The sequence below is a fragment of the Botryllus schlosseri genome, chromosome 2, assembly GCF_051294905.1.
Source record: "Botryllus schlosseri isolate E-star chromosome 2, Bs_hap1, whole genome shotgun sequence".
Taxonomy (NCBI): Eukaryota; Metazoa; Chordata; class Ascidiacea; order Stolidobranchia; family Styelidae; genus Botryllus; species Botryllus schlosseri.
The window spans coordinates 29,363,066-29,385,854 of record NC_137237.1 but is presented as its reverse complement, the minus strand read 5'-3'; the positions used below and the strand labels follow the sequence as shown (position 1 = coordinate 29,385,854).

At 39.4% G+C, this 22,789-nt stretch overlaps 1 protein-coding gene and 1 long non-coding RNA gene across 3 annotated transcripts in view; one reads left to right on the top strand and one right to left on the bottom strand.

Moving 5' to 3' along the window:
- The window catches only part of LOC145457805 (uncharacterized), a 569,341-nt gene that overhangs the window by 239,248 nt on the left and 307,304 nt on the right, over positions 1 to 22,789 (bottom strand). The window lies entirely within an intron of this gene.
- Positions 4,435 to 22,789, top strand: part of LOC145457667 (C-type mannose receptor 2-like) — a 312,234-nt gene continuing 293,879 nt past the window's right edge. The window contains exons 1-7 of one of the 2 annotated variants that reach the window (XM_080335908.1): positions 4,435 to 4,531; positions 5,616 to 5,805; positions 14,479 to 14,577; positions 16,070 to 16,185; positions 18,971 to 19,145; positions 21,009 to 21,100; positions 22,485 to 22,772. In XM_080335908.1, the coding sequence (XP_080192034.1) occupies positions 4,480 to 4,531; positions 5,616 to 5,805; positions 14,479 to 14,577; positions 16,070 to 16,185; positions 18,971 to 19,145; positions 21,009 to 21,100; positions 22,485 to 22,772 (1,012 nt within the window). In that variant the 5' untranslated portion in view covers positions 4,435 to 4,479. The remainder of the gene's footprint in view (positions 4,532 to 5,615; positions 5,806 to 14,478; positions 14,578 to 16,069; positions 16,186 to 18,970; positions 19,146 to 21,008; positions 21,101 to 22,484; positions 22,773 to 22,789) is intronic. The other variant, XM_080335898.1, reaches the window with a different exon arrangement.

The following is a 22,789-nucleotide window of genomic DNA, read 5'->3' as shown; positions in this document are numbered from 1 at the left end:
GTTTTGAAAATCCGCGTCTTCGTTTTGATATGAACGAGGAGTGCTGAAAACCATTTCCGCAAAGATAGATGGAAGCTAATGCAATATTAACGCATAACGCTTCCGACGATACATTTGGTGTGATCGTAAAATTTATGGCACCAAAATGAAGAAACACATATTTATGGACATATCACGTCCAGCATCTAGCGCGGGGACGGGAAACATACGGACCGCGGGCCGCATTAGGCCCGCAGAAAGTTTCTACCGTCAAAGTGAAACCTAATCTAAAAGTAGAGACAAATTTTATGCTCCAAAGAATGGATTCACGATTTCCAACCAGACAAAGACTTATCATGAAACGACTTGTTCTGTTCGGGTTTACATATATATTTACGAGCAAACATTTTCGACCATGAACAATTGAACATTAACAAGACAAGGCTGCATACCAATATAATTGGTGACATGAATTTCAGGATTAGAACGTAATGCTTTGAAAGCAACGAAACACTCCTTGTTCATAAAATAAATCAGCTTTGTCGATAGGGCATCCGCAATAAGAATGAGCCAAATCTGATAGCCGATCGTTAAGAGAGGTATATCATTGTCCGATTCATGACGAATGTCAGCCGAAAATATTCGGGTTCATTTCAATATGAATATACTATTCAATTGTATATTAAAGTTCTGTACCTCCAAGAAGCTGTTCCTTGCATTGGGATAAATTATGGAAATACTTCGGAATTTTTTATTTCAAACGACTGCTCACTAATTTGATGAGACTTAAAACTTCAAATGGAGAAGATTTCGCAGACATTACGAAGTCACCCTGATTGACGTTACTATCTCCATATTTTTATTTTTTCCACAAACCCCAACAGAACGTCTCTAAACATCAATATGTTTGTATATCAGCAGGTTATTGAAAAATTGGCAATGAAAATGAGTTTCCACACTACGATAGTCCATGTCAGACGATTATGATGATGATGATATGAGTCATGAGGTTTTAGCAGTTGTGGTGCGAAACTGCCTCATGCTTTCTCAAATTGAAAAATAAAATAGAAATTGGATCATCAACAATTTTAAAAATTTAGAGGTCTCGCGGACCCCATGAAATTGCGACGCGGACCCCCGGTTGAGAACCGCTGGGCTAGAGGCTCTTTAATTCGTACACTCCACATATTATGATAGCTACGTGAACAACCATATGGAAAAGTGTCAATTTTCACTTGCGACAAAGCAAAGAGATAGTGAATGTGATGATATATAGTCTCTACAAATAACCGACCTTCTATATAAACTCAGATATCGACGTTAGCTACCAGTCTTATCGATTGGGAGGTACCGAGTTAGAGTTGCTGGAAATATGAGAACGTTTATATTATTTACCAGCGTAGTAAAAATCATTCTTGGAATGAAATTGTTGTAGCCGCTTGCTGTGTAATATCTACTATGTTTGATAAGATTATGAAACCTCTTGTCACTATTGCAATATGATTGGGCTTCTGTCAAACTCTGCGAATGTGTCACACGAAAGACGATTGATTAGACTCATTAGAGCAAGGGCAACATACGGTCCGCGTCTGGATTTAGGCCGGCCCGTAGATAGTTCTTACCTTGAAAGTGACATTCTCCTCTGAAAGTATTGACAAATTTTATGCGTCACTCCGTGACAGAATGAATCCAAGTTTCCAAACCGGAGAAAGATGGTCATGAAACTATCTGTTTTCCCCTGCAAACATTTTCGAGCACGAACACTATCAAGACAAGCCTTCGTTCTAATATAACTGATGTTCATGTGCAGTCTTTATCAAAGGTTTCTACATACGACATGCAGTCAGAGTTGGAAGAAATTGTCCACAACGTTGATCGAACGCAGATCTCCAATTGACTTCAACAACTATTGAAGTACATCGTAGTTTAATAAATTTATTAAATGCTGTTTTTAGTATCTAAGATTTAAACTTAAAGTTCACACTAAATACGACCTATTCTTTGTATAGGTGGATAAATGCGCCTTTAAGGTATCAATTTTGTAATCCGGGTCGCAAAGTACTTCATTTTCCCATATCAGGCTCGCTGACCGGAAAAGTTGCCAGCTCCTGCATTAAAGGCTGGACCCTCATAGCTATCTCTCCTGTCCGTATAGAAAACTAAACTTTATTTTCGTGCAGATTTAGAGCTCGAATCCAAAACAATATTTAAATCTGCAAATACTATACAGTACAAGCAAAATAATCTTTACATTCAATTGGCAATGATTCTTACATCTAAACTCTGGATAAGTTCGTAGCCTATTGTTCCCGACAGAAGCATCGGGCCCCCCACGCTTATAGTATAGATTTTAGGCTATACTGCCTGGCTACACTTTACTTAAAAGAAATTACTCTGCGTACTTACTGCTGCACTAGAGCTTACTGAATATTAAGGTGTCTTATATCGCAAAATATAGCTAATTTTCACAAAATTTTGACTATTTTCTGAATCCAATCAAAAATTAGAATGGTTCGAAATCAAGGCGAAAATGAAAGAGAAACTTCATATCTTGACCTTGTTAGAGAAGGTAGGTTATGTGATGACTATAGTCAGAGATATCGGGGTTTCAAGACAGACAATAAATCAATTAAAAATGCCAGCGTCCATATTGCCACACGGCATGATTCCAAATAGTAAGTCGGACTCTGGCTCACTTAAGACTTGGCCAAGAACAAAAATAATGCGATTATGAAGTGAAGCAACATCACATCATCAAAATCTGCATTTGAATTAAACGGTGAGCATGCTGAGCTTCTCCACAACGTTTCAACCAGGACAATTCGTCATCCACTCTAGCATCTTGAGTTACCATATCGCTGTACAACTGCTGTACCTCCGTGTTTATACTCAAACATCCCTGGCTACCGTGATCATGGAAACTCCCTTCTCTAACAATGTTGAAACGATAGCTTTTCTTCCAGTTTATACATTATTTCGAACCACCATTCTAGTTTTTCATTTTTTGAAAATAATCAATATGGTATTGTTCCAGAGACTTTACTAGTCAGCAAGCAGTAAAGTCGCATAAAGGCACGTAAAGCAATAGCCTCGCACTAATGTGTAGCCAGACTGTAACCTATGACCTGAGCAAGGGTGAGCAATTATTTTTCTCCGCGCGCCAAATGAGTAACAGAAAATACGTTGGCGGACCTAGTCGAAATGATTAGGTATATTATCCAGCGTATTAATTTTATTTCTAAATTGAAAGCAGTGAATTACATTGGTAATAAATGCTGATCGGTAGATGCGATGATATTAGATAATATGAAAATGACGGTTAATTAACAGAACACTATAATCTATTTATTTTCCGTCATAATTCGAAACAATGTTAAACATGATACAATTTGAATTCTCTTCAAGCCACGTATTTATATTGAGACAATAAAATGTATTTGGGATATTGCGAAGCTTATTGTCTTGATCGCTGCCTTCCAAACAGTTGCGGCTTGGTGATATCGCCATATATATATCGGGTTCGGCCAACATCAGGCGGTACTTTTGGCCACGGTTTCCTCGCCGCCGAGATTTGTGGCAGCACACCTCACTGAGTCACATGTTAGCTGACATGTCATTGTCAACGTCTTGGTGAGTCGTAATGCGGTAACGGTCGACGCCGAAATACTGATGAGGGGGAATACCCTAATAAATATGAAGATATCTAGCCACCATGAATCGCGCGAGGCGCGAAGAAAATTTGAATAAAAATTTGTAATTATCTTAAGAACACTTTAATTTATGGTATTTACGAAATAATTTTGAGCACCCTTTGAGCGCGGCTCCCCTCCAATTGATGTGTTTAGTGCCGCACCCCCAACCCCCCTGCGTTTAGTGCTTCATACCGTAAGCTTTCGGCTATCTTTGACTTGTATGTTCATCTTTTATGGACGATGATGTCTCACAGTAAAAAAGAGCACTGATTGAATCGTTTACGCAATAGATATTTGGAAACGTAGCCTATGATGAAACAACTTTGAAGCACAGATGACCGTGTAAAAATGCATAATGTGACAATGGCAACAAAAAACGTTTGAACTATAGATAACTAATCTCCGTAGGTTGGTAATCTATATTTTAACTAAACTATGTGGAAAGAGTGACTTCTTGTGACTTTGTTTTGAATCTGAATTAATGTACATTGTTCATGAACACTGAACAGGCTTCAAAGTAAACCAAATTCCGTTCCAGTTTGGTTTATCCAGCCCATGCATGGTATTATTCCACGCAGCAATATTCAAAAATGGGTTTTATGTTTTGAATTCCAAGCAACGGGCACGCGGGCCGCTCAGAATAGTTGCGCGGCCGCATTTGGCCCGCGGGCCACACTTTGCCCAGGTCTCTGCTTTAAGTGTTGTGGCGAGGCGATGGTTCAGTCTGTAAAATAAGCGAGCGTAACTCATTCTGCCCAAAATTAATCAATTTGGATTTATCGTTACAGAATAAATAATCCAAACAAAGATGATAGTGGTACTGAGTGCAGTTCTACTTTTCGGTGCCAACATCGCCCAAGGTATGCATGATTTTTTTCTTCTTGGTGATTAGCATTGTAGTGTTATCTCGTAAATGTCTCACCACTGCACCATCATGTTGACCATCATTTTATCGTGGTTTCCAGTCCGACGGAGGGCGACTCCAGAATCCTTTCCTAATTGATGCAATTTTTTTTCGCTTTTATCACTATATAGATTTAAGTTTGCATTTAAAACAAACGGTGTTTTAAACATGTTTTAAACACTGTTTTAAACAAATGTCTTTTTTAAAATATCATTTTTTTCAAACGTTGTATAACCATGTCATAATTACGTAAATACTTTCGAAAAACATACAGAATGAGCCCACAGATAATTTGCACCTGATCTGGTCGATGTATACGATATGGAAAGGCTGGAACCTCGGAATCGTCTTCGGTTCATCAGTTATAGCAAGTAAATATAGGTACGAACTGGCTGTTCAGATGATGATGACCGCCGGCCGTGGAAATGCTGCATAACGATGTAGTCCTGGTTAAAAATATTTTTGGTCTGTTCATGACAGTGGTCGGAAGCTCTTTTCGTCGAAGGAGCCCTTTTTACCTTGTATCTTCAATTGTCAATGTCAATCCACAGTGACGTCACAATTAAATATCAGTGACGTCAGGGCTATTCAAGTTCACATTCGAAATGCATACAGTGAGTTGTGTTCCCATGCATTTCGAATATAAACTTGATATTAGTGTCTATGACGTCATAAAGTACGCAACTTTGGAATCTAAAAATATGACGTCATAATATGCATATGGTCAAATTGAAAATCTTTTTGCGTTGCTCTTTTGGCGTTACTCTCGGTCACGACTTCAATGTCAATCCGGTAAATCCTAACAGTACATATTTTACAGATACTTTTCCATTCCTACATCTACTACATATACACGATATACGCATTTGTGTGAACAACTAACTCTTCGTTAGAGAGAGGTTTCATGAGAGAGAGAGGCTTTCATGATGCCATAGGCTATATATTTATTGGGAAATATTTGCTCACTGATTTTCTATCCTGACGATGTAAGTAACGTGACCATGCGGAACATGCCGTTCTTATGCCCCATTGAATTACAGCGGAGGAGCCCCTCTACGTGTCGGTCGGTCAAACAACTGGTAATCTATATGGGCTCTATACTACAAGTAATGAAATGTGGGCAGTGGCAACACAGAGATGCAAGGACTTGGGCTGGAAAAACTTGGTGTTTATAAAGAGCGCAGATGTCACCTCGGAGGTTTATGACCTGATGTATGAAGCTGTAGGAACGTAAGTTGACATTTTTTCTGAATACTGATGTCCACTATTCCAGGGATTGGAAACCTCCTTCGTCAAAGGAGTCATATTCGGACTATATTTCAGATTTTCATTCATGGGGATCCCTATAATCCCCGTATTATCAAACTTCATAGTGTTGAGGTGCAATCGCTACATGTAGCATAGCCCATTTTCAGAAATCCACTTTCATTTCACAACTCAAATAGCTCGAAATTCGTAACGATGATCCCGTTAGTAATTCATACTTTGACGGCTGGATACTGAGTAGCACAGTACCCACGAGCAATTTCGAATCGAGATTAGTCGCTGGGAAAAATATAGTTCCTTGAGAAAAGGATCGTATAATTTACATACCGGAAAAGCTGTCTCTTGCTGTTCGTCTCGAATCTTTACAATTAATATTCGCTTCCGATTCATGTACACGGATCATCGTTGGCAGCGAGTTCATAGCGAGTTAAATCGGAATATCGAAAAAGCAACTGATAATTATACAATGCATCAGGAGTCGGGAACGTTTTTTATGTAATGTCACTTCCAAGAGAGTTCATTTCTCGCCGATGATCAGGTAGACAATGTGGATTTGAAAACCGCATTGCCATACGAGCGTCGCCTCGTCTTTCTTTCCGATCAATCAAAGCATCGTGCAATCCAGTATATCAATGCGTGCGATGTCAGCTACGGCGATTTCGCGCGCGATATATTGGTTGTCGATTCGACCGCAACTTTGTATTTGCAATTACACAAACCCCGCATCGAATCCAAAGAATGAGACGTGTCCGGTGCGGAACCGTAAATGACCGTGTTGCCCAATTATAGAAATAAACTGTTATATTGGACTGATTTAAATGAACAATCATCATCAGGCAACATCTAACATAAAATTTAGGATTTTGAAAGGCGTATTCCAAGCCGCTAAAATCCCGGATATGAAACTGTCTTCATGTCACATACACTCGTTTCGGCTGCCATGAATACATTAAAACAACAGCTGCCATCAGAGTAATTATTCTCACCGTCATGGAAATTGGCAAATAGGTTGCAGAAATACGATGTGAATAAAGTGTCGAATTGAAAATAGGAGAACCATATATAAATCATCAAAAGAGCCGTAAATGGCTCGCGAGTCATACGTTACCGACCCCTGTTATATATTATATTCAATTAAATATTATATTCACATTGAAATAAACACGAAATTAATGCCTACCACTCGTCATCAATTAGCCTAGGATTACAGTGAATATTGTATTTCAAATTTGATGACAAACCGAATCAAGCCATTGACGTCATTTAAAGTTCATTGTGTCAATAAACGAGACCAGAGGTTGGTAATCATTTCTATCCCTTTAATCAAATTTTATTGTTTTAAAAGTAAGGCTGGGTACAATGATTCGCGTACTCGAATCTGAATCGAGTATTAATTATATTGATTCGAGTCGAGTAGTAAAATACGATTTTTTCGAGTACTGAAATTGTACGCTTCTCGCCACTGAAAGTTGATTTATCAACGAGAATTATAGTTTCGTTGCTTATTTCACTGTTGAAGACTTAAAACCTTGATTGGCGGTATCGTAGCATACGAAACATGCAGTACGCCACAAAGGTTACTGGACGTAGCATATTTCCGAATTCATGATTATCCCACAGTTGTCACCAGGTGGAATGAAATTGACATGGTCCAAAAAATACCAAAAGATCATTTATGAAATGAATAACAGGCATTATATTCTTTGTGGTGGCATAAACGGTATATATTTGAGCTTTGACGTATTACTTTCTATTATGACGCCATAATGAGCTATACACGATTACTCGACTCGACTCGAAGCATATTACGTGATTCAGAATCGAATCCCTCAGGTACTCGATTTTGCCCAGCCCTATTTAAAAGCATGCGTGTTAAATATTATCATGTGCAATTGAAATTTATTCACGCTGAAATATTATGATCATATTGTCCTACCATAGTACCCCACAGTGGTGTGGACACAAGGAAATCAGTGTCACTCTCTTCATTTGACCAAGGGCAATTTACGACACTATTTACTTTGGTTTGCGAATATCAAAATTTGATGAAATTCATATCAATCGAAAACTACCGCCATACTGATTACAGCAAATAAAATTTATTCTGTTAGAGGCCCTTGATCACCCCCAAAATCAGTCTCGAATTTTTCATTGTGACGAAATTTGGCATCTTGAATAACGATGCCGGAGATCAGGAGTTGATGAGCTGCGGCGCAAAACCCAAGCGTATTGCCCATTACTGCGTCGGCGATTGAGCACTCTCACTTTTACACTAGCTGCACCGGTGCTCACTTGCTCCTGAGTGGCGACATCATTATTCAAGATGGCATTATTGCGTATCACTGCTAACGTTGTCTAATTGCAAAATCCGAGGCTCAATTTGGAGAGTAACGGGGCCTATAACAGGATATATAGCAAAATGTAATAATACTTATTTCTATCAAATTTTTTTCTCTGCAAGCTAAACGAAGTAATGATGAAAATTTCCCTTCGTCAAATTGAGAGAATGACGCATCCAATATCAGTGACCTAATACGATTTGGTTGAGCCCACGCCACTGTAGGATACTATGATTTATGATATAATGTGGCGCCTCGAACAACACATGGGAAGTTATCACATGAAAATACGCTTCGGATATTTGATCTTCATCATGACAACTTTCATGAAAACGAGAAAATTTCGTTCAAAACGAATTCAGCATACTCGGCTTACTCGCGTACATGTTTATTTGTATTTCGGCTAGCTAACAAGACAGCAACCGATTGTGTTTAGTCCTGGAAATGAAATGATTTTCCATTTTAATATTACATTTGATTTCATCTATGTCGGATCGGTTTATTAGCAATTTTATTCAGTTCAATAGCCTACACAACAAAATTGCGAAACAATGAAAAGATAGGAAGGTGACGAAACGACTTGGAGTAGTCTTTGAGATCAGACATTCACCTTGGGCTAGGCCGGGTTCGGGAACCCTTTTTCACCGAAGAGTCATATTGGCCGTTTTTTTTTTTCATTTTAACTATCAAAGAACCATACACACCAATCAGCTGTTACGTCACAGTTAGAAATTCCTAACGTCATGGTAGCACTCATTCGAACTCACTTACACGGGATTCATCGTGTGCGCCACATTTCCTCCGTAAAAACTCGTAAGCCTACTAATTATGCTGGTTGCCTTATTTGAGCATGCGAAACTTGAGGTATACGAGAACGTAGGTTCGTCGTGATGGTCCTTTTAAATGCGAGAACCCATGATCACATGCTTAGGTGAAGCCAAACATGGTCACTACAGCAGTATAGGCATACTCACTTTAATTTTGATACATCAGTGACGTGAAGTCAGGTGAGTCAAGTGAGGCAGTGCCTCACCTGTCGTCAGGATGAGTGAACGAAAATTGTGAAAGCAATATTTACCATTGGTATTTTTTATTGATGTTCATGAAAAACTAGATTTTGAACATTTTTCTCCCAAATGCACGCAATTTGCATATTTATTTTTCCTAAATAAAGCGTGAAACCACAGGTAAGGCACAGCCAAGCCTCACCATTGATAACGCAATTCATCGTAAATATCTTAGAATTTATTATAACTGATATTAATTCGATGTAACTGCCGCACTGATTCCGAAAATGTAAATACTGATCGACTTCTCTATTCTCAAAGTATTCGGCGGTATCATGTAACATGAGTTAACATGAGTTTTATCGCCGGTACTACACAACTACCCTTACTAATCAAGAACGTGGATAAGGCGTTGTTTAGATTTCGAGTTTGTAATTCTGAAAGTCACGTCCACAGCAGTTGATTTCATGGCGAAGATCAGGAATACGATGTGTATTTGATACCTGCGTTATCATATTGCCGTCGTTATGTCCACTACTCTCCCAGTATTGGGATCAAGTCACTACCTTAGAGTCACGAGTCATTTCGTGTCACTGCACATTTTGACTCGAGTCAACTCAAGTCAATGGATTTTCGAAGGTTACTCGACTCAAGTCAAATCACCCGATTTTTGGAGGTGACTCGAGTCAAGTCAAGTCACGAGTCAAGTCACAATTCAAGTCAAGTTGCCCTCTCGAGTTATGAGGCATGATTACGTCATTGCATTTTGCTACCTGATTGATATAATACTGATTGATTGGTCATTGATTCTGAACCAATGAACGAATATAGAGTTAAATATGCACGCTCACATATACGTAGAACTGCTAAACTACGTAAGTTATTGCATAGGCTAAGTTTATAGGTACCAGCCAAAATAGAGAATTGAGAAACGAATTGATATGATGCAATACATAACATTTTACAAATTGATATGATATAATATGATACAATTAGAGCCTGTGCCGATGGTTGATGACTATATAAACTATATTCGAATTCAATTTCAGTAAAACAAGAGGTTGGGTTAAGGTAAGGACAGAGAACAGAAGTAGACATTTTGCTATAAAATTACTTTACTATACTAGCTATAAGCATCGATCTCTGCGTTTGTGGTCAATTTGTTTGTGACATAACATTGGAGGCTCACTGAAACGCACGATCATTGAATGATTAGTCGCTCTCACGGGTTATTCCAGCGTTTCGCGGGCAATCCGACCATATGCAAGATACAGCGATTTTTATCGACACCGATTACCTGATGACTTGAAATTGACTCGAGAATTTTGCTCTGAGTCGCGAGTCAATCCACATTTTGGATACGCCGAGTCAAGTCAAGTCAAGTTAGTTTATCAAAGTTACTCGAGTCAAGTCAAGTTATACGAACAAGGTGACTCGAGTCATCCCAACACTGCTACTATCTTTGATCAACTAACGCAGTGGTTCTCAACCGGTGTGCCGCGGCACACTAGTGTGCCATTTACGTCTCTCAAGTGTGCCGCGAGCGATTTCTTCGAAACTTTCAAATTATGAGCTAAATAATTCTAGTATATAGAAAACGATCAATAAATAATCTAAATCGAGCTTGATGTGAAGTTTGTACAATTCTCAAAGCCTCGCGTGGAAGCAGAGAAAGGTATTTTTTCGTCTTGCACTGGAATTGTCAATAAGATGTTTGTGACCAAAGTTGCAGCTGAATTAAAAACCATTCCCATGTCAAATGATACCATTCGTAGACGTATTTGTGACATGTTCAGAGATATTAGCATGATTGGTAGATAGGCCTATCTCTAACCACCTAAATAAGACAAATTCCAGTACGCAAGCAAGAATGAAAACTGTTGCAAAATTAGAGAATTGAAAGAAATTCAAAATGTGGTCAGTACAAGCAGCAGCAGGAATTTGTACCATGTTCTCCCATTTCTCCGAAACGAATAACAGGGAAATCGTGCAATAATTTGTTCGGCATCTCAATTGTTTGCATGCAAAAATATACGCTTATTTTCCAACACTAGTCACCGAAAACTATGGATGGGTAAGAAACCCATTTTTGCCACAAGAACCCATTTTACTTTAAATCTCAAAGAGGAGGTATAGAGCTGATTTACATCCGTACTGACGGAAGCTTGAAGTTATGGTACAATGAGATGGCTGTCGACGAATTTTGAATGAAAATCCGGAAGGAATATCATTGCATTGGAGAAAAGGCAATTGTGATTGTACTTCAATTTTCCACGCGAGACTGGATTTCCATTCTGGTCAACATAAAAGCCCAAATAAATAGGGAGGTTACTTGCTATTGAAGAAGAGATGAGGGTGATAATAGCATTATCATATGTGCATGTGCATCCTGTGATCGAGACATTGACTGGATATGCGCTAGAAGTCGAGCGCAAATTTCGCACTGACTTTTGTTAGTAATGAAATTAAATAAATTGTTTTGTTTCCGGTAGAACTGTTCAATATTGCTTTCAGAACTACAGTAATTGCAGTAGAGTATATTACCTCGAAGGCTTTTCGTGTACCCCTTATCAGGAGGTAACCACACAATGAGAAATCTACAGAAAACCAAATTGGCTAATTATGACGTAACAATGCAATAATAAAAGGAACTCTAGACAAAGTTAGCTGTACCGGTACTCCAGTAGTCGTGACAAGAGAGAATCAAATCGTACAATACAATACACATTACACAGACAATTAACGGTATTTTAAGATTACATAGAAACTCGTTCTGCTTCTAATTGTGCCGCGAACTCTTGATAACGGGCACACGAAGAGTTTTTGAGTTAATAAATTCTACTACACTGAATGTAGTTCGGAAAGAACTCTTCAAGTTCACTACTGCCAGTCACATATTTGAGGTGTCTTTGCATTTTATCTGAGAGCTAATATGTTGACTAACATTTCAAAAGTGGCATTTTTCGAATCACGCAGCCTAATTCTAAAATCGGAATATAACGAACCCGGACCAGGACGGGGCTCGTTCATTTTCGGACCAAAAACCCTTTTGCTCCGTAAGGCTGTACTGAGTTTGGTCCGAAAGTGAACGAGCCCCGTAGGTGCGTCAATTAGATGTTCCGGAATCATCATCATCCGTAAGTGGAAGAAAACATTCCTCCAAATTAGTATCAATGATCGTTTCTTAAGGTTTTATCAATATAAAATCCTTTAAAATAACAAATTCACTACGAGACTAGCGTCTTTGCATTGAGAAACAAGAGAAAATGCCAGGTTGACAATTTGTCAACGTGTGCGCCGATTAAGTTACCTAAAATCCCTGTGCTGATATGGGTTAATACATAAAAATTTACGATTGACTGCAGTGGTGCTCACATTAGTCAGCAGCACCCACTTCCTGCTAAGTATTCAGGTGGTTTTCAGGTGCTGTAGCCCAAAAAATCTCACAACTGCTGTGCTGGTGTGCCGCGAACTATTTTTCATGTCCACAGGGTGCCGCGAGGTCAAAAAGGTTGAGAACCACTGAACTAACGTATCGCGCAATCAAAGATTTCGAATCAAATTCGTTAGTGATATTCGCCGCCGGCGCAACAGTAACTTAAATTTAAGGATTTCAAAAAGAGGGGGTCCGATCTCATATACATGTTGCCGCGGTAGTAATTATTCTAGCCGTGATGAAAATTTACTAACAAGTCGCAGCAATATTGATCAATTCAGTATAAAAATAAATATTTGACAAATAAATCTTATACCCATAAGAGTCATATATGGCTCGCGAGCCATAGGTTTCCGACCAGTGGCATAGACGATGGAGAGGAGGCATTCAGTGAAAGAAAAATAAAATAAAAAGCAAGCGGCAGAGTGAGGTGACATGTCGAGGTAGGCGAGATCGAAAGGTCAGGCCGTGGACCGTTAATCTTGAGGGCGGACCAGTACACCCCTGGATAGACTGGACTGGGGCGTTTCGATATTATTGTTTGGTTTGTTATTAGCAATGTTCATCAGTTCAATACACCACAAAAATGGCAATACAACGAATAGATAGAAGGGTCTCGAAACGACTAGGAGTAGTCTTTGAAATCAGACAACCACCTTGGCCTAGGCCAGTGGACCAGTACACCCCTGGATAGACTGGACTGGGGCGTTTCGATATCGGTATTTGGTTTGTTATTAGCAATTTTCATCAGTTCAATACACCGCAAAAATGGCGATACAATGAAAAGATAGAAGGGTCTCGAAACGACTAGTCCTTGAAATCAGACAACCACCTTGGCCTAGGACAGTGGTTATCAAACTTTTTTAGACACGCTCCCCTTTATGATAGTGAAAACGTTCGCGCTCCCTTATCGTCATTTCAGAAAATGCAGCCAGAATGCTAGCAATCCCAACGGGTAGTTTGATTGCATGGATGGTTATGAATGTGAATGAGACAATTCTTAACTCTGAAATTATGATTATACACAGAGCAATAACTACGAGTCGGGGGTAAATCACGTAAAGCGCGAATTTTTTCAGTTGAACGCATCTTCGCGCCCTCTTCAGATGCTTTCACGCGGTAGCGCCCGTCACTTTGAGAACAACTGGCCTAGGCAATGTAAAGAGGAGACATGCACAGCACACTGAAAGAAAAGAAATTAATTTAAAAAAGCACGCGACAAAAATGAGGTGGCATGTCACGGAAGGCGAGATCGAATTGGGCATGCAATGAAAAGTATGTTATAGCGTGCCAAAACGAGGAATAGTCGGATCCTGACTAAACGACCTTTAGCACACTGAAATTTTTGTATCAGAAGTTTGAAAGTACTCTTATTGAGTCTATCATGACACCTTTACCTTCAACTCGTTGGCAATAAACAGCTCATAGTAAAAGAAGCTAATTTTAGTTTCGGGCCAGCACTTAGGTGTGACGACTCAAAAAACCCCAACTAATAAGCAATGTCCCCTCTAAATTTTCATGACACTGCGCGCACTCACCATCTCACTGCGCGATCTCTTAGACAGCATTGCGTAACGACTATAAAAAAGGTCATCACTTCGGCTTTTTCGGGGATAGCACATATTTTTCTGCGCGCTGCCGCGCACGCGCGCAGCTTAGAGGAAACAGTGCTAATAAGCATAGAGATATTTTAAATCATAGGATGCCGCTCCATGTTGCTTTCTAAATAAGGATTTATCAAGCCCTTTGATCACAAGCCCCCTTACCGCCCATGATTGCCAGGATAAATGAATCCTCTATTAAAATTTTTTTTTTTCTGCATCATCAATACCCTGAAAGTCTTTTTAAATTTCAGTGCTTATTATTGGAGCCCAATAATCGGCATGAATGATCTCGACAATGAAGGCAGGTGGCTCTGGAATGATGGCACTCCAGTTTCCGGATATACAAATTGGTGAGTACAGGTACTGCCAAATCCTTGAAGATAGGCCTTACAGCGGCTCTCGTGGCAGTCTGATGGTAAAAATCTGTCCAACTACGACTCTAGAGTCTCGGCTCATGACTTGAGGATTACTTTACTGGCTGAGTATTATAAATAATAGATCAAGGCAAGCGTTGAATATTGTATATGGCATTGTAGGAATTTGCTCCGAATCTATATTGTAAACAAAAACGTGGATTCGTCATATTTTCAGAATTTCTGTGCAAATAAAGTAGTTCTCATTTCTTGCCACAAATCTGCCATACCAGTTACTATATATAGGCTATGAGGGGAATCTAGCTACACCATTTTATATGATTTCACGTCACTGGTGTGAAGTGAATTATGTTGATGTCTCGATTGTCCGGCGAAAAAGGACTCTAAAATACCAGAGTCTATGTCGTAGTAACATCTGCAGTCTTACTTGGGAGCAGGGTTGTAACCAAGTCACAATGCTCGGAGTCACAAGTCAATGTCAGTTTTATAGTTTTGACTCGAGTCAAGTCGAGTCATTTTCAATTCACCACCACCACCGAGTCAAGTCCGAGTTCAAGTCACCGAGCTGAGGGTCGAGTCCGAGTCATGGTATTATGACTCGAGTCGAGTCAAAGTCATTGTGTTGACTGCCGAGTTTCCAGTTAAAGGCTTGTTAAATCCACTTTTTGTAACTCTGTTAAGTGATATCGAATGGTTCGCATTTATAATATACTAATTTCCGTCATTTTAGCAGTTTCTGGGCGCATTTTCAAGTACCAACACCAATAGACGAAATCCCAATAGTGTCATTGCTTTACTATTCCTCGAAATTACAATGAAACGTCGGTCTTGGTCTTCTGAGTCTCGAGTCATATGACTTGGTTCGAGTCATGCGCAATGACTCGAGTCCAAGTCGAGTCAATACACAAATTGACTCGAGTCGATTCGAGTCATTTCTGTAATTTGAGAAAATGACTCGAGTCAAGTCGACTCATCTGAAAAACGTGAGTCGAGTCGGACTCGAGTCGAGTCATGACTCGAGTCATTACAACCCTGCTTGGGAGTTTGGTAATCAAAACCAAACGAACAGTGAAAACGAAAAGCGAGGATTTCCAAACTCGTTGGGTGCAAGCTGGTAAAACATTCTGACGGCATGCGCCGGTAGTGAAACATGTTGTAGCTTCTAGAAGTACCATTTTGAAGTGGTTGTTTTTGCTATTTATGTTCATTCACACCTCCAACATTGAGCGAAAAGTTCTGGAGTCGAACGCGGCCGAAGTCGAAAAAGCTACACATAGGTGTTGCAGCTGTATAACCTACCAGTACGCTGCGTGGTAATACGTATTGTTTTCCCTACGAGGGTCCTATTCCATCCAAGTGTGGCGTCGCAAGTATCTCATTTTAAGTACATCTTTATCCATATTCTCAGATCCCTCAAAATGACTACTACATATCAACAAAATGATGTTAGCGATGTTCTAATTTGCAGGGGACCGAGTCAGCCGGATAACCATAGAAAGGAAGATTGCGCTGCCTTAGAGTGGCCATTCAACACGTGGAATGATATTGACTGCGGGCGTGAGCAACCCTTCATTTGCTTTCAAGGTGAATAATATTCGCCCGATACGAAACGATTTGCTGGAAATGACGCAATAAGTTATATTTCATACTCAACAATCCTAGAGCGTGAAATATGAACGTAAAGCAGTAGAGGTGGTAGCAGCCCGAAAAGTAACCACTTTCATTAATTCGCAATAGTAGAACAAATCAACACGATCAGTTCAATAATTTTTATATCTCGCCATGGCTATTGGATTTGGTAGATATTATTGTGAATTATGATAGATCTAACTACTTTTTACATGTAGGTATGATAATTTGCAACATAAAGTGTGTTTGTTTGGGGTATTCATGGTGTTTGTCGACTACAATGGTCATTTAACCCCAGGCCGATTTTTTGATTTTTGTATCGGTATCTGCCGACTTGTAGCGCGGCCAACTTTGAGGCTTTTTGTAAGACACCGCTTACGTGGATGTGTGGATGGTGGATCGTGGATCGTGGATCGTGGATCGTAAAAATGTCATATTTAACTTTATTTTCGGAAATAAAGGCATTACTACACTTGCTTTTATACTTCAACATGTATGTTCTCCAGACAAAAGAACTGATATTAATTAGAACCCGAAGTCAATGATACTGAGAATTGAAAGTGAAATATATATACTACTTCTAAAAACGTTATATGCATTTCGTGTCTTAAGTCTAGAAGAATGTTTCGAAGGTGTTGAGGTGGTATGATTAAAAACTCTAAAACTAAAAAAAGTCAGAGTCTACTTTTCCAGATTAGGACACGCTATAGACTGCTGAATTACGATATGATAAATTAATGCTAGATTTCGAAACATGAGTTACAAACGTTATGATGAGCCATATATACTGTCATTAAATATTCCATGTGAGCGTGGGCGATAATGAAGTGTGAAAGGAACCACGCCAACCCACTACTTATAATATATAAATTATATATTTTATACTTTCGTGAAATCATAATGGTTACTCTGTATCAACTGAGCGCGAAGCACGACGAAAATTCTGGGCTTTACTCCACTTCTATGACAGTTGAATACTCCAGAAAAACAGTCTCGAAATTCCTCAGGCTATCCTCCTAATTGTAAGATTAAACTACTTCTACTTGACAAACTGAAAATATCGAAAAGTAAGTAAGTAGATCACAGAATATTACGAAGTAGAAGTGAATATAGCGAAAATGAAATCTATTCGAGTAAGTACCAGCAGTAGAGGAAAACTACTTGAGTACTTCAAATAAGTAGAAGTGCTTCGTTACAGACCACCTCTGGCGCTATCTCGCCACCAAAGTGTGAGTTCTACGGTTTCATATAAGATAGATAGTGGACATAAAAGAAAACAAAACATATGAAGCTACGAGTTCAGTTCAGTGGTTTTCAACCCCTTTCTGGCCGTGGCCCATTTCCCGGTTTGAAATTGTTCTAAGGCCCGCCTCATATAATAGTTCTGTTTGATGCGTTGATAATCGCCTGCGCCAATAAATCTATTTCTTCAAAATACGTACCTTTTCTCTTACTAGTCATATAAATCTATACCACTAGTGACATGAAATCGCGAGAAGCGCGACAAAATTTTTAATGTTGACTAAATATTTTCCGACAAAAGACCAACGAAATAATTTTGGGCCCCTTCGATCTCCCCTCAATTGAGGGTTTTGGGCACGGCAGTTACGGCCTTGGCAGATCGTGAAACCATTGTATACATTGGGGCCGTTCGCTGTTCACTAACGTCGCGAAACTTAATCATCAACACACTGAATCCACTGTGTGATTGGATTGTTAGTTCCACTGTGGTGGGTAATGACATAAACAATTTGAGCCCGCTTCAAACAATTTTTTGGTGAAGGGGAGAAAACAATTTTTAATATCGTGCAATGTACACAGTATTTCTTGTACCTACTGAAGTTAATATTATTATTAATATTATAATGGCGAGTTTCGCGGTTTCCGGCTTTGTGCGCCACGAACAAAAAAAATGAGTTCCATAAGATCGGATTTTCATGCTATTGCTGCACAAATCCTGTGCAATATTTAAAGCTGCCTCGAGACGTCCTCGCGCGACGATGGTCGGATCGAAATCACCTAATGAAGTTGTGATCTCAGAGTATTCAATTCACTGATACAATCAATTCATGTAACTCTTGCATTATGTTTAATGATTTCAAGGCCGGACAATGCAGGCCTATTGCACTTAATCCTCAATCCATCACGATTCGTTGCGGTGGTGCCGTATATAGTTTCACAGGAAGTTGATAATTGATAAAATTTGCAACTATGGCTATTTTTCTGTTACAATAACAGGACCTTCCTAAGTAAGTACCTCGAATCTACATCAAATACGCTTTCGTCCAAATTTAATGCACTTCACACGGTACACGCCCTTTCCAACGGCATATGCCAATGCACTTGCATGGCCATGGACCCTGCCGTAATACTTGGTAACTTGAGTATTGACTTGCAGTTGTTATACAATCGAAATTACTTTTGTCGCTGTTAGCTGTAGATTGTCATAGCTGGGAAACAAAAGCTGCCGTTCCCCCTCCCCCCTTTCATGTTCGACATTGTCACTCCATACATGCCAATAGGTTTCATCATAGTCATATGAAAAGCGTTATGCAGCCGACTTATAATTCTATATTATGAACAGCAAACCTATTTTAGAGCGAATAACAAGACAAATTTAACTAAATTTTCACCACTTGAGAACTCTCACTGGTTGAGAAGTGAGAACCCCTGATCTAGTTGAATAATCTCGATTCGTCGCAACGGCAACTGATTCAAATACAACCCTTTTTGCTTGTAGAACCGTCCGAATATAAAAGGAGTCAGATTGACGACAGACTCTTCTCAATCCGAAAATTTGACGTCGAGAAAGGCACGCAGGAGATGGCGAGAAGCGGTTGTAAAAAGGACGGGTTCAGACTTGCTGTGGTGGATTCGGATGCCGTAATTGCGAAAATCGAAAAAAGCATTAACTGGTGAGCGAAGTAAACGTAATCTAAACACAGATCGGCGCAGGAAAAAATGAGAATTTGAACTCGGGGTAAAATGCTTACAAGGACGCGGCTGGATAGGAATAAATCAGGGAACACCGTGGACATCGTGGTAAAATTTCGGATATCTACTTTTGTGTAGTAAGGGTACACTTCACTCTACACGGCGGTGCCGATGTAAAATACCGTATGCGCACGCATTTTGGAAGAGTTACAGCTGATCACTGTTCATGAATACAAGCTTCTTATGCACGTCTTCAAATGCATGGAGGGAAGTGCACCAGCGTATCTTCGTGAGCTAGTGACAATGTATAATCCTGGAAGAGCGCTACGTTCTCAGTAACAAATGCTCTTGTCAGTTCCAAGAGTCAGAACATCGACCTACGGCGTGAGAACCTTTTCTTCCTCGGCCGCCATTCTGTGGAACAATCTTCCAATTTCTATTAGACTATGTGACTCGCTATATGTTTTCAAACGCAAAATCAAGACCGTTTTATTCACACGAGCGTTCGAACTAGAGTAGTGTTCATTCCGCCCTACAACTATATGCACTTTGTCTTTTATACATATCGTTTACTTTTATATTTTATTGCCTTTTATGTACAGCGCCCTAGTGTAGTAATGACATATTGTTATATTCGGCGCTCTATAAATTATTATATTATTATATTCTTTATTCACAGTAAAACTGGTAAATACACACATAATCCGGGGAGCAACCTGCCCCCAAAGGAAAATGGCGAGATTGGAGTAAATTTTTAAAATTTCAGTGATACATTCAAATTGATATTCCTATGCAATACATGGAGAAGTCAGATTACAGAATTGCAGCAGATGAAGAATTGGCAAGGGTTACAGAGCAGAGGTAGGCTACAGATGATTGAAGATGAAGAATCGAAATTACAGAAATTATGCTGTGATTCACAAGTGTAATTTTAGTCCAGTGGTTATTATTATTATTATCTTCTTTATTCACAGTAAAAACTGGTAGATACACACATAATCCGGGGAGCAACCTGCCCCAAAGGAAAATGGCGAGATTGGAGTAAATTTTAAAATTTCAGTAATACATTCAAATTGTTATTCCTATGCAATACACGGAGAAGTCAGATTACAGAATTGCAGCAGATGAAGAATTGGCATGGGTTACAGAGCAGAGGTAGATTATTATTATAATTATTATTATATTCTTTATTCACAGTAAAACTGGTAAATACACACATAATCCGGGGAGCAGCCTGCCCCCAAAGGAAAATGGCGAGATTGGAGTAAATTTTTAAAATTTCAGTACCCTACATTCAAATTGATATTCCTATGCAATACATGGAGAAGTCAGATTACAGAATTGCAGCAGATGAAGAATTGGCAAGGGTTACAGAGCAGAGGTAGAGATGATTTAAGATGAAGAATCGAAATTACAGAAATCATGCTGTGATTCACAAGTGTAATTTTAGTCCAGTGGTGCATTCAAGGCCTTCCGAAGAATGTGCACAGTGCCCAATAGTGTGATCTTTTGGATCATGTCGAATCGAACGTTACCCGGAATTTGTTGGATATGTCTCATGAGTTTTTTGCTCACGACCCCTGTAGCGCCAATGACTATCGGTACAATGTTTATTTTGCATCGCCACATTTTCTCACATTCCATTTTGAGATCTGCGTATCTGGAGTGTTTTTCTGATTCTTTTTGCAGTAGGTTGTGATCAGCTGGGACAGCCAGTTCAATGAATAAGCATTCTCTTTTCTTTTTTAGTTTGACGATTATATCCGGGCGGTTGCTTCTTCTTCTTCTTCTTCTTCTTCTTCTTATTATTATTCATGACTGCATGACTTTCGATTTAATTTTAGGAATTCCAAGGTCGGCTACTGGGTAGATGGAACGCATAACTGCTTAAACGCCGACAACTGCGAAGGATCGACGAGTTACGTGTGTGAAGATGGTAGGAGATGATTACTTTAGACATGTTTACTCGTGCAGGCACGAGCATTATACTAACTCTCAATTTCCTATATCAACCCCGCCAAGCCTTGTCGCCATACATGAGTTTCTTCAATATTTTCACATATCCATCGTGCTTCGCATTTGATCCATGGATTCGAACCTAATGTAAAAATTTGAGTTTGTTTGTTTCATATCATTTCCTAATACAAGTCTAAATCTGATATGTGACTGAATATATACTTGGATTTCACATGAATATTTAGAATAACCAGAAACTCCTTGGCCTACTGCAAATCTGAATTCAGTTTACCAGCCGTCGTGATTCCAACTCTGGTAGAATGTTCAAATTTGTGCATATGAATAAATTTCACATCAAAATTCATTGTTATCTATTGGTCAAATCAACTAGCAACCAGCGGCGGAATCGTTGTTATATTGACTTCGTTACATGATGCTATCTCGTGACCTCCTATATCTGCTATATCAGCAGGTATGGAAATCGTCAAAAACGTAACAAACTAAGAGACGCACATGATTTCAAATTGGTATTTCTTAACTGGTAAATATTTTTTTCTTTGCGGGATGGCATTTGTCCTGTAGGGTTAAGGTCGCTAGGACAGGAACATTCGATGCCAGCCATTGAGGCACATATGGACAATTAAACATATATGTATAAGTATACATATCTTAGTTTTCGGTCAGCACAAGGGCATTCCTTTTCGGCCAAGGTCTTCTCGCTGCTGATCGTTCTGGCACACTTCTCGGAGTCGCATGTTACATGACCTCTAACTTCATATGTCTTGGTGCGTCGTGGCGTAGTAATGGCTGACCCCGAAGTCTCCCATTTCCATAAATCATGCGTATTTTTGTTGGGGGACGGGTACCACAAAGTCAAGATATATGAATTTATAAAATCGCGCGCAGCGCAAAAATCTTTGGAAAAAATTGTATGAATTTCTGAAAAATTACACTACAATTTTTGTTAATTCACGATATAATTTTTGCCCCTAATTTTGGGGTGTGGTTGTTACGGTCCCGACTCCAATATAGCCGTCTTAACGCGCTATCGCCCTTATCGCCCCCTTCGTTATTTTCGCCCCCCTAGACTGCTAAATCGCCCCCTGGGGTCAATATCGCCAACGTTGAGAACCACTGGTCTAGACTCTAGTATATATGTTGAAGTGATATGCGAGCTTCGTTAGTAAGCAAGTATGTCATGACGACAAAATATATCTGAATACTTCAACAAGTCTGGTTTTGAAAAATTGGAAGTTCTGTGATACACACGCCGATTACCAGTATCGATGGTTTCTCTCGGCCAATCACATATACCTATTTAGTTTTATGACGCTGCTTAACATATTGTTCTCAATTACACGCAGTTTTCCCTCTCGCTCTGTCGAACAGTAGAAAGGATTACACAGTCGGAGATACGATTGAGATCGAATGTACTGGATCTGGAGTTTCGACTGTCAACGTCAAATGGCAGAGACAGGACGGCGTACCCACGGACAATATTTGGAAAGAACCTCTTCAAAAAATTGAGCCAGGGAAGGCAACACTAATCATCAAAAGCGCCACCCTGGAAGACTCTGCGAAGTATAAATGCTCCGCCGCCAATGACATTTTCAGCCCGTCGAGAGGATATGTCACCTTTATTAACATAACAGGTAAATCTATAAGTATA